The 17,539-nt window shown below is 41.0% G+C and overlaps 2 protein-coding genes and 1 non-coding gene across 3 annotated transcripts in view; 1 reads left to right on the top strand and 2 right to left on the bottom strand.

Moving 5' to 3' along the window:
* Window positions 1–17,539, bottom strand: part of LOC131469481 (troponin I, fast skeletal muscle-like) — a 145,771-nt gene that overhangs the window by 74,229 nt on the left and 54,003 nt on the right. The gene's annotated exons all lie outside the window — the stretch shown is intronic.
* Window positions 1,049–17,539, bottom strand: part of smpd3 (sphingomyelin phosphodiesterase 3) — a 51,167-nt gene continuing 34,676 nt past the window's right edge. The window contains exons 5-10 of the mRNA XM_058644424.1: window positions 13,983–14,058; window positions 9,166–9,327; window positions 8,382–8,471; window positions 4,793–4,856; window positions 4,365–4,533; window positions 1,049–3,415 (exon numbers count right to left, since the gene is read on the bottom strand). Coding sequence (XP_058500407.1) covers window positions 3,314–3,415; window positions 4,365–4,533; window positions 4,793–4,856; window positions 8,382–8,471; window positions 9,166–9,327; window positions 13,983–14,058 — 663 coding nt within the window. The 3' untranslated portion in view covers window positions 1,049–3,313. The remainder of the gene's footprint in view (window positions 3,416–4,364; window positions 4,534–4,792; window positions 4,857–8,381; window positions 8,472–9,165; window positions 9,328–13,982; window positions 14,059–17,539) is intronic.
* trnat-ugu (transfer RNA threonine (anticodon UGU)) lies at window positions 3,701–3,774 on the top strand. The gene has a single exon. It is a non-coding gene; the product is annotated as a tRNA-Thr (tRNA).

The raw sequence follows: 17,539 nt of genomic DNA, 5'->3' as shown, positions 1-17,539 counted from the left end.
GAATTCCTCCACATTTGAGCTTTCACAAAAGAAAAGACAGAAGGGAGGCAGTACTGCTACTGCTCGGACCATTCCTCTCTCCGCAACTTTCTCCATACTTATTAGTGAATTATTGATAATCGGTGTAACAAAAGATGCATTTAAAAAGTTATAAAAATGAACTTATATATCCTAAAATTGTACTCCCCCCCCCCCCCCCCCCCCCCCCCCCCCCACAAGTAATAACTTATGTACCCTAAGTAAATATTCTTAGAGAAACCCACTACTCACTACTGACATGAAGACACACGAAGAATAAAACAAGTAAACAACATGTTGTTAGATCCTGAAGAATCTAACAGGGGCTCAACTTCATTAAAAAAAATAAATAAAATAGTGTAAAGTTTGACTCAAAAAAGAACAGATACAAACCCTCGTAATTATCAGGGGAGCTGTCGACTCAGACTGAACCCAAAATGACAGTTACATGCATAACAAATGTCACTCACACATTCACACAGCTGCACTCCCATGACAATTATGACGCATATACCCTTGAATGACATTGACTGTAGCCTACTGTCCATATTGTGTCCCCCTGACAGCACAGTGTATTGAGACAAACACCAGTTAGCACGTTTGTATCGAGAAATAAAACAATTATCCGCGTGGACTTTATTAAAATATCACCTGTAAAAGCTCCACTATTGTAAACATGTTTCACCACACCGGCCATGGGAATTCAACTGTATCTGGAACCATTCACTGTTCATTGTAATCCATATTTTATCAAAGAAAACAAGCATCCCACATTAGTGACTTTCACTCATCGCACATTTAAAGGTTGTAACAGTGGCATTCAGCACCTGAGAAGTTCACATGTTGTTTTAAATTTGGGAAGAAAACGTCCCATCGGGCTAAAACAGAGCTGGCTCACGTCCATATATGGTGAACCCATTTTGTTGTGCACAGTTAAGGAGTGACAATAGATGTGTGTACCTATCTGTCATGCTAACTCGAGTAGGAGACAATAAGTAGCAGAAATAAAGACAAAAAAGTAATAGTTAAACAGAATTAAAATGTTAAAGTTTAATGGAAACTGTAATGTAAATACACAGACTGTCTTTGATAGTTGTTTCATATGAATGTGTGTGTGTTCCCAGTGCATCACCCATCATTATCATATCATAATCCGCTTGTAAACTTAATTTGTTTTCTTTTTATTTGTCTTCTGCTTGAGTTTCAACTGTGTACATTTGTCTACAACTGTGTTGAGTGTTTTGTATTTGCTGGGATTTTCCTGGTTAAATAAAGGTTGAATAGAATAAAAGATATATAAATGACTAAAACCAACATTTTGAAGATAAGAAGTTTGCTGAATAAAGGACATTACCTAATTAAACTAATACTGTCCTAAAAGACAACTGTTGTGGCGCTTTTCAACCGGCACGGCATGACACGGCACGGCACGGCACGGCACGGCACGGCACGGCACGCCACGGGCCTCCATCTCCTAACATTTAGACCTGCTTCCATATTTAACACAGTATACTGTGAGCACCGGCGTCACTGGGTTGACAGGGGACATAGACATGTTGCACTTTAGAAGCCTCGTGACATTCACAGTGACTAAACTCTGCCCTTTACAAAGTTTCAGTTCCAGTTTAGACTCCATGGCCAGTGCAGCTCTGTTAGATGCTCTGCTCTCAGAGTATGACATACACATTTAGTTATTTCTGGTGTCAGGCTGGCAGCAGAAGGAGCATGACAAAAGGTTAGAGGAATAGATAACTTAAGTTGACGCAATGTAGAGGAAAAAAAAAAATGTCCCTGTATGGACATTTTCTGTGTGTGACATTTACCTAACACTGATAGGGCATTTTAAGTGTTGGTAACAGTTTATTTGCCCATGTAGGCAACTCGGCATGTTTCACAAGGTGTGTGTGTGTATGTGTGCTGCATGTGGGTCTTCAGGGGTTTTTGTACTTGCTGTCACAAATGGCTGGGGCAACAGTTTGTGCTCTCACACACACAAACACTGGGCTGCATGCTTTTTTTTGTCAGCTACTCAGATGTACTTACAGCACGGTGAGGGTTTTCTCTCCGGTTTGCTCACAAGCTGACAATAACTCGGTTGGACGTTGTGATTGGAGGAACTCCTAGTGCGGCCAACGTAAGCGACATCACCCTCTGCACACGGTGTGGTGCGTGTGTGTGTGTGTGTGTGTGAAGTTCCATCATCGTCTCACATGCACAAATGCTTCTCCGGTGTGTACACTCAATGTGTGTTTCAGGCCAAAATGCATCTCATCAGGCATCCATTCTCAAGCAAGCAAGTATATCGAGCAGGTATATTAACGCTGTAAACTGACACCATTTCCTTCATGCATCAGCAAATCCTCAGTTCATACTTAGAGACAAAAAAATGTCCTTCACCATGACATTTCCACCAATCATGGTCGAGAAAAAAAAACATGCTCTCAGCATTTCATGACATTTGTCTTCTTTAGCTTCATCCCTTTATACAATAAATCTTGTTAGAAAGATACAATATATTATTAAACAGGCGTTGAACTCACTATAAAAAGTAATGCGGTGGCAATAGAAATTGTGTCATGTTGTTTTTCTGAATTTAGAAAGACTACTTTTAGTTATATTTGTTTAAGAAAAAAAGACACTTGTCGAGGTTCCTGGAGTGACGAGGGAGTCGTACGGTGAATGACTGACAGCAGAACACAGGGACACAGATGTGCAGTGTAAAGGCTGGTCAGCAGCTGTACATTTCATTCTTATCACTTCAATTATGTATTCTTTCTTTTACTTTTTTCTTTTCTTTTAACACAGTCACTAAAGAAGGAGGATCCAACAGTCCCTGAAGGTAAAGTCATCATACTTACACTACAGCTAAAACAGATCCAATAAAGGAGTGTGTGTGTGTGTGTGTGTGTAAAATGGCTACATGAAACAATTCACGGTAAATAAAAGTCTCTGTATTCAAGAGGGGAACGGAGCGAGTGTGTGTGTGTGTGTAAGAATATCTCCCTTCTCTTTTCCATCCCAGAGTTCTCTTTTTTTAAAGAGCATCTCTGCTGTTGCTCTCATCTACCTACTGAACATCCATTCATCCGCTGAGCACTCCTCCACGCTTTCATTTCTCCAACACACTGTCCCTCGCAGACCTGCATGTTCCCCTCATAAGAGCCTCCATATTTGTAAACTCTCTCAATCCTTTCCTCGCCTATAGATCACTTGTCGTTCCTCCATGGCAGTATTTAAAAAAACAACAAAAAAAAAACAACAACAACAAAAATAAAAACTAACTCGGATGGTCAGTCTAAGGCTCCTCTTCCCCAGTGGAAACAGCCAATCGCATGGCCACAGACAGGTGGTCAGTGAGGCCGGCCAACTGGGTGACAAAGCTGAAGTCCTCAATGTCCTGTAGGGGGCGGAGAAAAGAACCATTGTTATCAAACCATCAGTGGAAGTGGCACACACACACACACACACACACACACACACACACACACACATTGTCACACTGCAGAATAGTCTTGTGCATCAGTGTCTTTAATCACAACTTATCAACAATGGCCACAACTTTGAAAGCCATCCTTCTGGGCAGCAGTGCCCTCTGGAGGCAGAAGCGGTAATTCATTCTGTTGTACTCGTCAGAGTGGTTTATGAAGAGAAGATACAAACATCTCATGATCTTCTGACAGCAGGTGCTGTGGCTTAGCTGGTCAAAGTGCCTGTCTTGTAAACAGGAGATCCTGGGTTCAAATCCCAGCAGTACCATTGGGAAACAATCATTTGACTTCAGGCACATCATTGCATTCAAGTGAGATATTACAACTATGGTCTTTTTGTACAATGACAGTTGCTACATTCTGACACTAGGTGGCGTCACATAGCAGTGGTGTTAGTGAGGCAGGGAGAGAGAAAGAGAAAAGATCGTCCCCCTTTTACTTATCTCCCCTGTCACTGTTGTTGCATGTCATTGTTTTCCTTTGGGTTTTTCATTTGATTCTAATCCTTTCAACAAGCAGGAACATTTTCCTGTGCGTCAAGGGGAACAGAAACATCCAGCTGTGCATCGTGCTGTTCAGGGAGATGTTACCAGGTTTGTGCTCTGATAGGCACTGACACCTTGTTTTGTCTTTGGAGTAAATGTGCTGGAAAAAGGGACAAACTTATTCCAGTGTAATTAAGGTGGCACGTGAAGTGATATTGTTTGTTTTAAGCTGCAACATAACATAATGTCATGACACACCATCGATATTCTCTACCGCACAGAAGATTTAGATACAGCAGCAGTCTTTGGACCATTAATTGTTCATAATAAAGACTTCATTTTGCCAGCTTTCCCAGCTGAAGTAAAACCATACCAGTTTCCAGTCCTGCTGCAGGCCCTCGTCGCTGTAGAGGATGTAATCAATGCGGCGCCCGTTGCCCTTGAGTGGGATTTTCCTTCCCTTCTGACTGCTGGCAGGACATTGGCTCTTACTGGGAGGAAACACCACGTACTCCTTCCTCCCTTCCTCGTTCTCCATCACTCTGGCAGACACATGGTGCAGCGAGAGGATCAGTCAGTGACGTTTGGAGAGAAATACAGACGAAGACAACACATAAGGACAGTGCATGAAGCCATAAACATCCAAACAGGGAAAACATGAAACAACATGGAGACAAAATGAGTGAGTGAAAGTCAGTCAGTGTACCTGACACAATAACTTAATCATTTCCTCCAAGACATTGGCAAAATACTGTCTTAATACAACGCAATGTTATTTTTTCTGACGTGTATTGTACTCACTTTTGTAAACTTTCAGGGGAGCTGACCTCGTCATCATAAAGGCCACTGGGATCCAGTAAAGTACCTGTATTGATATCAAACATCATTTTTTCCTTTCATTTCAGTGTCTCCTGAAACGCACACATCAGACAAGAGACATCCAATTCATACAAAATAGATCTAATTGTCAAATGCCACTATTTTATGTCAAATGAAATATTATTGGAAAAATGACTGCACTCTTGGCATCAACACAGTCCAGTCCTTGAGCTATGTTTTCCATCTTTTATTTATTGTTTTCTGATGATATTGATGTCCCCATGAATCACGGGTTAAGTAATACTAATTAAAACAAACAAAACAAAACAACAAAAGTCTGTATCAGCTTTTTTTCAGTCTCTCAGTGGATGATTTATCAGATATGTGGGTTGATGGTGGAATAATAATAATAATAAGAACCTGTGATTTACGTCATGATGAACTCTGTGGCTAATGAGGTGCAACCTTGACAACCTGTTTTCTATGCTGATTTATGAAGAACTAGGACTGAGCGCAGTCATGATAGGGCCCTTGCGTCCCCACAGTCTTCACTTTTAGTCAATAATCCCCTCCAAAATGACAGCAATTAAGCCACAGAATAGAAATAATAACATATACATGTTCAGTGTCGGTCGGTTGTGTCACGTATGACGTTTGGAGGCAATCGGTCAATGTAGGGGGAAGTTATAGTGCACTTCCTGTTTTTTGGCGAAATGGCAGCTAAATTTAAAACGGACGACTTCCTGTTGGGTCAAGTTTGTGTCCGTAGACGCGTTCGGGCAGTCATGTCAAAGTCAAATACACGGGGGGCCAAAATAAAAAAAAATGGTACAAGTGGAGGGCCGGGCTGGTTCAATGTTTATTAAAACTCGCAATTATTGCACATATGGAACCAATACCAATAACACAGCCTATATTGCACTTAACATTAATCATCAAATTAAATTAAATTAAATTAAATTAAATTAAATTAAGCAAAACATAAATAAAATCAGTTGCAATATTTTCTCAAGGCTCTTTCAGTAACAAATTGAAAACGTTTTTTCTTCTTCTTCTTTTTAACAGGTAAACAGCAAAATGTAATTGTCCTTCAAAGCTCAATGGCGAGATAAATGCAAAAATGAAACAGCATGCATTAAAAACAAATCAGTGTGCTGCTCTGATCCTCACCAATGACTGTCTTTTATAATAAAATTAGAAAAGTTAGTGCAAACTTGAAAAAGTGCAAAACAGTTGCATTCATTTCTTAGGCAAGATTTGTCTTTCTGTGCGTCTGTGTGTTTCGTTGTTTCATACTGCCTTCTTAAGTTATATTCTTTCATAACAGACACGCTGTCTCCACACACAAGACACACAGGCTTTCCTTTTACTTCGGTGAACATGTATTCTGTCTCCCACCTGTCTTGAAACCCCCTGTGTTCAGCGTCTACCTTCTACCTTGCCATTTTGGGGGAGAGGGAGATGAAAATTGACGGCGATGTTTAGTCCTCCACTGTGACTGTGCTGCTGCTCATGAAGAGAAGACGCGGGATCGCGCTCGCTTGCGGGCACTCGGTACGCGCCAATGCACTCGCAATGCATCTTGGGATTTGTAGTATTATGGTGCTGCGGGCACATAATACTGCGGGCCAGTTTTAATAGTAATTAAATATCATCCCGCGGGCCAGAGACAACTCATTCACGGGCCGGATCCGGCCCGCGGGCCTTGACTCTGACATATGTGCGTTAGGGGGTCGGTCTCTTGTGTCACGTATGAAGTTTCGAGGCGATCGGTCCAAGGCGGAGTCATAGGGCACTTCCCGCTTTGTGGCGAATGGTCACAATTCCCTTATTGAATCCGCAAAACTTGAATTACAGTACATAATCTTGCTCCACCTGTGTGCTGTGTGATGAAAGGACGTGGTAAAAGCGGGTAAAAAAGAAAAAGGGAAAGAAAACGAAAAGCAGAAGCTGTGTGAAAAGTGTGAAAGTGGTGGGTAGGGATCTGCTCCTCTGGCCTCAGACTTCTTCATTCACAGATACATATCTGTACATTTACGGCAGCTCGTTTATGGATCTGTTCACAACCCTCCCCCCTCACAACGACAAACACATTAATCCGAGCTGCTCTTTAAGTGACGGAGGAGGCGTCAGTGGAGAGCGCAGACTTTCACCTCTACAGTCTGCAGACCATGATTCACTGTCATCAGCTGCTGATATACAACAGTCAGAGAGAGAGATGAGCTCTCAGGGACGCTTCTGACAGTGAGGATGTAAGGCCGATGTGTTTAAAGAGCTCCACATGGAAAGAGCAGCACTCCAGAGAGACTCCAGTCAATTGACATTTGGCAGCTCTTATTCAAAGTAGGCGTGTGATGTGCAGCTGGTATTTTTTATTTTTTATTTTTTTGTATAAGTTTAGGATGACAAAGATGCCGAGTCTCACACTCAATGGCTGCTGCCTGTCTGTCTGCCACGCTACCTTCAGCTCATCTGGGAAAAAGTAGATAAACACAAGACGGCCTCTTATAAGTGGTAAAAAAAAAAAAAAAAAGAGCCCAATTTCTCTGTCCTCATAAATTCTGACATCTGTAGTGTACGTCTGGGGAAGAAGATGAATGTTCATTCACACCGATCCACCCCACGTCTCCTAAAATACCCGGAACACCACAGTAAACTGTATATGTTGGGGTTTCTGGGTTCGTGGTTGACGTTTGCCATCAAACGAGAACTTGAACGCGCCCTCAAAAGAGAAATGTAAAGATTGTTGTTGTTGATTACCAATGAGTACTTAGTATTTTAGTATTTTTTTTGATCTTCGGTCGTGAGACTTTGGATCAGATGGACTCTGCTTTGCCACCATTCCCAGTGATTTAAATGCATCATGAACTCTGTAGGTTTTCTGTGCATTTGGCAGGCAGGGTGGCGTCGCCGGAATGCTCCTGGAGCTGCATGCAAGCCTCAGCACATTTTCACAAAATCGTCAGCATTGTCAGTAAATCTGAATAGCTGGCAGCGCGTCTCGGTGCTCATCTTATTTGGCTGGTTATTGTGTTTCATTTATGCCTGATCTTCTTTGAATAAACATCGCCTTCTTTTTTCTTTTACTTGTTTATTATTGTTCTATTCTTTCTCTATGCTTTCCCTCTTTTCTCCTCCTGTAAAAGTGACCTAACAGGGTGGCAAAACGTCGCTGCCCATATAAACAAGCCTTCCTCTAAATGAACCCTTTCACTCTCTCCTGCCCACGCTGGTGCCTAAAATACCAGTGGCCTAAATAATCCAGACCAAAACCCTCCAGTCTTTACATCACTAAGGCCCATGTATCTGCATGTTGTACTGTGTGTGTGTGTGTGTGTGTGTGTCATCACCCTCACAGAAGGTGAATCCTGATTTAGCCACACAGAGGCTATAGCTTTAACGGGCTTGTCATAATGCAGTAATACATATTTGTTTAAGGATTTTCATGCGTGAGCGCATGTTTATGTGCTTGAGGAACTACAGCGATGTGCGACACCAGACTGTGTCCCTATAGAACATATATGGATGTACGTATATGTGTGTGTGTGTGCGTGTGTGTGCGTGTGATTACCCAGAGCCCACGGTTTATCCTCCCCTGGCCCCTGGCGACACGGATCCTTGTACTGAGTAAAAAGTGCATGCTGCTGCTCCAGCTTGTCCTCTGGAAAAAAAATAAAAGCACATCAGAACACAGAATGCATTCACATCAAACATTTTTAGAGGAGATAAAAAAAAAAAGGAAAAGTGATGACTTCTTATGTAACTGTGGCATTGATTCTGCGATGTTTAAAGTAGGGATAAGCAATTAATGTTACCATGGTGTGGGATTTTAACGTTGAAGTTGCTACATGACATTATTTCATTTTACCAATGTCCATCATTAACTAATGTTGTGATTGTTTTCTTGGTGAATCAATCAGTTGTTTGGCTCATGAAATGTTAAATGAAAATGGTGAAATACGTCAGTCGGTATTTATAAACCTCAAAGCGATGATATCCTCAAATCTTTTGTTTTGTCAGCAGACTAAAGATACTCACTCCATTTGGTATGGAGGAGCAAACCAACCTAAAAACCCACTCACGGAGAATAGCTCGTGATTTATTTAGTAATTGATTTACCATAGATAAATAGATTTATTTGCAGCTCTGTATTTCAAGCTTTTTTACCGATAACAACACGTATTCATATTTCATTATTTCCCACTGTGGAAAGCCTGTGGGTGGTCTGAGACTAGATCTAATGAATGATATTGTACATTGCAGAGGTGATGATGAAATGCGAAGCCTCCATGTGTTCGGTGCGTGAACAGAATAGAAGAGGATATCCTTGTCTGGCCCGTGAAGGCTGCACATACCCGAGGAGCAGTTATCAAAGTTGAGATCTCCCAGGATGACATCAAAGGCCACCAGGTCCTCCAGCACCTTCTCGCCTTCAGGCATTTGGGACGAAGACTGACGAAACTCGGCTCCCCACCGGAGCAACAGGTCCAGCTGCTCACAGCGTACAGCAGCATCACCTGATAAATGGCCCATGTGCGTGTAGTAAAGGAAGGGAGGAGGCAGGGAGAAAGGAGGGGGGATAAAAAAAGACACAAATTCATGTAAAATGCTTGGCTGAAAGTCAAAGTCACCTAAAATGATCTAAAGAGAAGAAAGTAATGGAGGGGCAGTTTAAGAAAAATGGTGATATATGATAATATAATATTTCAGGGTATGATTCAATATAGGACACACTATTATATAAGTCAAATTATTGCCAAATATAAAGACATATGTCATCTTTTTCATTAGTGCCCTGATTTGAATTATTGTTGTTTGAGTACTGGACACGTAAACTGTACATTTACACGATACAATTATTTTGAATGTCGTAATATTGTTCACTCTGAAGCTTATGAACACAGGAGGTTTGTCTGTTTGATGTTTTTGTGGGATGATATTAAATGACAGAATTGGAGCAAGCCCCTAAATCTTATCTGGCAATGTTTCTATTATACTTAGAAATAAATCCATAGTTTATTTATTCACTTGTAACACCTTAACATTTGCAGTTCCATCATCTTGCTAAAGAAATTGCTACCATAAAGGCAAAATGGTAGCAATTATTACTAACTTGTGATGGGCCGTGGTATAAGCCAACAGGAAATAACAGTAGCTCCAGTATGTGGGGCCTCAGTCTTATTCATAAGCGGTAACATGATCTGTTTCTTTTAACTGTTTTTTAACTGTACGGTGTGTGGCCCTTACTTTGTAATGTTTATCATATTTTAGTGCATCATTCAGTACACTTTTTTTTTTTTCCCTTTGGCAAAGTTTGCCTCGGTCCACTCCTGCCAGAAAAGAATCAGATAAATTGGAAGTGAAGAGCGAAGGGAGGAGGTGTCTGGAGGGAGGAGGTGTGTGAGAGAGAATTGTAGCGAGAGTGAGAAACAAAGAGGTGTCAAGATATTGGTGGGTGAGTGGGTGGCTTTGGCTTTGATTGCTCTCGACTACGGCGCAAGTAGATGTGTAATGTCATGTGTTACCTTTTTTTTTTCCCTCTCTCTGTTGTGATACTGCGGAGGCGTGTTTGCTGTACAGTTACCTATGTGAATAAAGAGTGTGTCTGTATGTGCACGCGTCCTTCATCTTGGCTCTCCGTGTGTAAACTGTGTGTTCATTTGTAACGAAAACATACATGGATACATGGTTAATGTCAAACGTGTATATTCAATTTAGTATTTAGTAGACAAAAGTATTCACACATTTGCAGTGCTTCCACGTCCAGTGTGGCCCAGTTTTAGACCACAATTAGTGCAACAGAAAATACACATTTGAATATATTTGAAATCTCTACATAAAAGTGGGAGTCAGAGGGATTGCTCTACCAAAAGTGACCCAGAACTTCTGGAACTGGGTCACACTTATGGAAGATTTTCATTGGTTGCTTCCGGAGCTGGGACTCACAAGGATGTAGCTCAAAGAGTGGGTTTGACGTTTGATGCCCTGCTGCAGTCCCCAAGTCAAAAATGTCCTTTACAAGACACTGAACACCAGATTGCACCTGATGGCCGAGTGAGAACCAGCTACTAGAAAAGCACTTTATACTGTAAATACAGTTCATTGACCCAAAGGTTGAACAATGCTATTCTGTGGAGTTTCACTGAAGACTCTCTCTCTATATATGTATATATACACACTATTTTTTTAATATTTATTATTTTTCTTTATATGTATATTTATACACTATTTTTTTAATACTATTTCTTGTTTACTTTGTGCTGGTATTTTTGAGTGGACAGCAAAGTAAGAATTTCATTGTACAGGGAAACGTGTTTCTTTACTGTGCATATGACAATAAACACTTTGTTTATTTGCCACATACTTTCAAATTGTGAAACCCTCCCTCCAGCGCACTTCTTGAATGTTTTCAGTTTTCCTAATCAGACCAGAGTTGGAAATACAAATACCGCGCTACAAAAAATCCACTGGCCACAGGCTTCAACATGACAAATGTTAGCGAGGTACACTGCTCCAAGTGCTGCGTCCATGATGGTGTTGGAAATGACAGAGGCACAAAAGAAATGCCACTCTCTGCTTGACTGGGGCAGGGCCAAACAAAACAAAATCACTTCCTCGCCTGAGCAAGATTGGATGTCAGTTTGAATAATGATGGGAAATGAAATGGAAATGCAGTTTTGAATATCAGACTGCTCAAGGACACAGTCTGTCTTCGGAAGTATTAAATAATAATCATTTACTAAACTTCTCATGGCACAAACATCTTATATTTACTTCTAGAGATGACTTATTTACAACGTAAATAAGAAAATACAAACTTCTATACTTAAAATACATGAAGATGTACAAAAGAGACAACTTTTTTTTTGTCTAAAATTGTGACACCATAAATAGTGATCAAAAGCAATACTGTGAAATAACCAAGTAGCCAATACATTTCTTGCAGTTGCCATTCTCCATAAAAAAAAAGCAATTTTCTCCCCGTAAAATTGAGTTTTAGGAAAGTATGTACAGGACATTCTGAAACTAAAACTTACTGTGTGTGTGCAGAGTAAACAACTTCACGTCACAGCCTCTAGCTTTCAGTGTGAAGTATTTTAAATGCCAAAGTAGTCCTAAACATGATGATTGTCTGATTTTAACAATGTCATGGTTATTTAAACAATAAAAAAAAAGGCAAAAACCAGACTTTATGTAGAAATTCAGAAAATGCTTTTCTCTGCAGTGTTTTAAATTCAAAAGCGCTCAGTTCCTTTGTAATGCAAATGACTGTTTACAAAACAAGGCTTATAAGGGATCATTATGAATGTGGATGGTGTATTTCTATAACAATTACCCTGCAATCAGTTTCAACATCATAAAACTTTAAAGACAAAAACATCAACAAAAATAGTCAGTTTAAAAAGGGATTTTAACACAAAAGTATATCTATTTTTGTGGGAATGGACGAGTATGGCATACAGTGAATATTTCATGCTTGTTCAGTTGTCTGACATCACTGACAAATGAATTTGCCTGCACGGTGTAGGTGACCACAGGGAGCAGGAGACAATAATACAGCACAGCTTTTCTCATTAAACTGCAGGTATGTTGAATATTTCAAGTAATAAAGAGGCTGTCCGCCTCACTTCTTCACTCTTACTAGACGCTGCCTCTGATGAGCAGTTTGGTTATTGGCTGTGGGCGAAGAGAGCAAAGCAATGATTTAGCATTCGACAAGTTGCAATACATCTGAGGCACTCAGAAGGAGGATGAGTTCAAATGCCTTTAATATTTCATGGCTATTGAAATCAACAGTAAAAATACGTCTGCAATACTGTTGATCGTTGGAGCAAAAGGCTGCTTGACCGGGATTCATGTGGTACCAAACTTTTAGCTAAAGGTTGCGATGGAACCTGAATAGACCAACCTTTGTTTGACATTTATTGGCTGTGAGACTGCTTAGTCTCACCATTGTCAGTCAGAAGACAAAGTTCAGTATCGATGCACCCACTGCTTCTTTAAATATGTGTATTATTTGTACCTAATACAGTCCTCTGCTTCACGGTTAGTGTTGTCTTCTGCAATCCTCGGTCGTAACGAGAAGTGATTTGAGCTTTCTATCAACGCAATCCAAACTGGTCATCCTCCTCTTACTGTACCTCTAGCATCAACAAGGCATTAACAGAGGATTGCCGTTGTAGTTGTGCATAAGTATCCTATTAGATCAGTTTCTGAAAGATCAGCTCGTCTGACGCCAACAAACGTGCCGTGTTCAGTCATGGGACCCAAAATAAATACAGTATATCTCTGTTATTGCAATCTCTACGTGAATGATCTTGGTATAAAAACACTTGTGAGATTCCATCAGACGTGTAAGCATCAGTGAAGGTGTCACTGTGTCGGAGTAACTCTTGGTCGTAACGTGATAAAAATGGTACTGTTGGTCTCTGTGGAGTCATGTCTGCTGCAGATGGTTTTTTTTTCTTTATTTACATGATCGGGCTGATTCTCCGGCGATGGTGTTTTCTTACACCTGACCGCACGCGTTTTTTTTTAACTGTGTTTGGTGATTTTATGAGTTTGTTGCTATGTGCGAGAGCGGCCCCAGTCTGCGGGGGTGTCTTCTCCATCCTGATGCTCACTATCAAACTTCAGTGCTGTGACTGGCTGATTAGATATTTGCCTTAACAAGAACTTGAATGTATATTCCTGAAGAAGTGGCTGGCAAGTGTATGCAGTTAATTACATCGCGTTGCATCATAGATCTCGTACGCTCACGATACAGCTACAGCTAAAAGAATCAGGTCGCTGTGGCCCCTACTCCTCCAACCCCCACCATTCACAACCCCCAAGGCTTGATGTGTGATGTATTTTTAGTCCTGCACTGCTATATTTAGACATGTGAGAAATGTAGGAGCAGCTCAGAATAGCTAGGAGAAAGGAGGGGACACGTGTCTTTGGTAAAAAATGAGGAAGGCATCGACCGGGGGCTTTAAATAGGGCTGTGACGCCTGAAACAGCTTGAACCAGTCACCATGGGAACAGCAGGAAGATGCATGCAGTGGTTTTGATTCACCCATTTATCCAGCTAGCTCTATCCAAACACACACACAAACAAGCACACAGTCGTAGCCGCTCGCTATATAGCGAGCACAGGGGAGGAAAAGCAGAACATCACTGATCACTGTACCTTCTATGGCATGAAGATGAGTACACGTGAGGTATCCAACCACCCTTTGCTCCTGATGGGAGGTGCCCACGTGAACCTGCAGGGGAACCAGAGACAAACATGACTTAATGTCACTCGGCTGTTCAAAAGAGAAACATCAAAGGCCTCATAACAAGAGAGTATGTGAGGTGAAAGTCCACTGATCCCTGTGGGAGAAACACAGACATTACAGTTTAATATCATTTAAATATCTTTCACATAAAACTATACTGTGCATGGGGTTTGCATGTTCTCCCTGTGTGTGTGGGGGTTTTCTCCGGGTTCTACGGCTTCCTTCCCACAGTCCAAAAACATGGGAAACTGAACACTCTAAATTGAACATAGGTGTGAGTGTGAGTGGTTGTTTGTCTATGTGTGTGGCCCTGTGATGGCCCAGTGCTCCCCCGTGACCCTCGTGTGGAGGATAAAGCAGTAAAAGATGGACAGACGGATGGATAAAACTACACAGAGAGTAAGAAACAGAAATGCAAAGCTGACATTGGTACACCGTAAGTGACAGCACACAATCTGCATCTATGAGAAAGTATCTAATACTCCTTTAGTGTAGTACTTTTGTAACACTGACGATTATTATTAAAGTCCATTGTGATCTCCGGGCCATTAGCCATTCACATTTTACCTTGTATAAGTGACTTAAGGGACATTTGAATCGAATCCTCTCCGATTACTAATGTGATTGCAGGCTGTAATACAGCTAAAAAACGGTGAATTGCAGCGAGCACCTGCCGTCGACTGTGAGCTGTGCTGCCTTGCATGTTCAGAAAATGTACTGATTTTTACTGATAATTATAGTTTATGGTCCAGTTGATTGAGTTGATTGGTTTATTCAGGCAGTCTTATTAGTCATCTCCTGCATTGCTGTCCAAGACTATTATCCACTTCCTCTCCTAGGGCTGACATAAACACATGGCTCTGAGGATTAAGGTAGACTATCACTTTATGTCAATTAAATCAATTAAATTACGCCTTATCTGGCAAGACAACTGGCATGGACATATTCTGACTTCCCCTCAAGACCTACTTGTAATTTACTGATAAAAAAGAAAGATATATTTGAGTAATTAGCAGTTGTAAACAATAACACTGCGTCCAACCACTCAAAGATTATTCAATGTATGTATTTTGGATGCGGCGAGATGAATGGAGAATGCGCTGTGACGTAAATTTTCCGACGCATCTTTCCGACCTTCATTTCTGAGCAGCGAGCCCGAGCAATGCTGTGATGAGACGAGCATCACTTAAGGTTTAATCAGAGAACTTAAGCACCAGTGTGCACCAAGGAAAGAGGACACACATAGTGAGGCAAGAGGCTGGTGGGTGGCTGTAGACTAATGATGAGGAGGAGGTGGAGGAGGTGGATGAGGAGGAGTGAAGGGCTGCAGAGAAAGGGATACTGTGATTGTGGGATGGTTTGAAGTGGGCAGATGTCTGGGTGGAGTAGCTCCATAACAAGGCCGAGTACGCGATGTTAAAAGACAGCGTTGAAGAAGCCTTGCTCTTAATGTGCTGCCGCTCCATCCTCACAACCAAGGAGGGATTTTTTTTATTTTTTTTTTTGCGAAAGTCAGCAATCAATATACCACTTAATCTAAGTAACACTGCATCATTTTTATTTAGACCGTCGACTGTTGCCAGCTGAAATTCAACATGCCGCTGATCCAATTAATGAAGGCTTTTACGTCTGACGTTCTAAAAGCTTGCCGTCTCAAAATAATCCTCTGACAAACATGAAAATGGCACTTTATCTTTCAGTCTGTCGTTTTGTCTTTTTTTGTATCTGACAGGAGAACTGTCAGGGAAATGTTAAAGTTCAGCTTTATAGCACTGATCTGCAGTTGTTGCTCAGTGGTGTGGGTCCGTCTGTGTCAGAGGTTTCACGGTAAATCAAGGAGAAACGTTTCCACTCTCCCACAACACTTCTATCCAATCAGGAGCCAGGACCCCATAAATAAATGATCCACTTTTATGCCACCATTTTTGATCATCATGTTAATGTGGTCTCAGTGACTCCATTAGCCACAAATTGACAGTGATTTAAGTGGAGCAGAGACACACAGACAGCAATGAAATGCTCAGTTTAATCTGTTTATCCAAACAGTAGGAAGGAAAAGCAAAGGTTGTTGCCATTTTCAATTTAAATGTAAAGTGATTTTGCTTTTTTTTTTTTCCTTTGATTGTGTTGGGATTCCAGTAAATAATAACAAAAAAAAAATCACCCTCACCCTTATCCTCTTTCACTGCCTATTTACATAATGCTTTCAGAAGCTGGCTGTGTACTAACTGACAGAGAATTTAAAATGTCCTATTGTGAAGATCTGCAACTATGCAAATTATACTGGTGCACCTACATGGGAACGTGCAACTACCAGTGCAACCAACTCTGCCATGTGACTAACCACACGCTCCTGCAGTGAAATGAAACATGCATGTGGTCAGACAAGTGAAAGGGAGCAGCAGAAAATAAGCAATGAGAAAACATGGTTAAGTAGAGACCTACAGACGGGATAAGAGTTTGATAGATTCATGAGTCTTGATTTATCAGCACATATAATCATAAGTTTGGGGAGGAAAAAAGAATAAAAAACAACGTTGAATAAGCAGAGAAAATAAATGGACCCATAGAAGAAAAGAGGCCTGTACTTTCCTAATTTGAAAGGGTTTCTGGCATTGTTCAGAAAGACGCTTTGATCTGACATGCTACAGTAACCTTAGACTGACCAAACCTAAGCAACCAACCTTTGCTCAAACCCTCGGGCAGACCTTTGAAGAATACTGCAATGAGCACAGCTTTGACAGAAAGAATAATAGCATCAATGTTTACGACCACTGTCCGACCAAAAACACAACCAAACACGCATCAAACAGACATCCAGCATGGAAGTGTGGCCAGAACTTGGAAAATGAAACTCGAAAACATGCTGAGAGCACAATGATGTGATAAAAAAATCATATTCCTGTCTATTGTGGACGCATCCATTTGGGTAGATGACAGATCCGCTGTAGGGGAAGTGGATTTCCACCGTGGAAACAGATGACTACATGGCTGTAATTAGCGTGGCTGCTGATAAATAATGTACAAAACCAAGCAAATAATAAAGTGAACACCTCCAGTCAAGGCCTCTGCGCCTTTGACAGAGTGTGTACAATCGTGCAATTGTTTCCCCGGTGAGCAGTGAGGACAGCTTTTCAAAATTAATGGACTAATGATGAATGTGTTCTCCAGTGCGCTAAAGCTCGTGGTGAAGGGTTTTGATGCACAGCATAACAACTGTGCTGCCTGTTGAAATAAAACAGGAACACACTGGTCTGTTGTACATCATTAACAAAGTGATCATGCGTGTATTTTCGTACTTGTATTTGTTACCTCTTTAGTATATTGACCATGTTGTTAAATCAACTCACTGAAAAGAAACTTAATTTAGACAAATAAAAGTGAAGGCCAAATGGAATCACTGTTTTGGCTTGGTATCCCTAATAAAAAGAGAATAAGCTGCAATAAGGCATTAGCCCACTTAGCC

This window comes from Solea solea, chromosome 12, assembly GCF_958295425.1.
Source record: "Solea solea chromosome 12, fSolSol10.1, whole genome shotgun sequence".
NCBI lineage: Eukaryota > Metazoa > Chordata > Actinopteri > Pleuronectiformes > Soleidae > Solea > Solea solea.
This window is presented reverse-complemented; position numbering and strand designations above follow the sequence as displayed.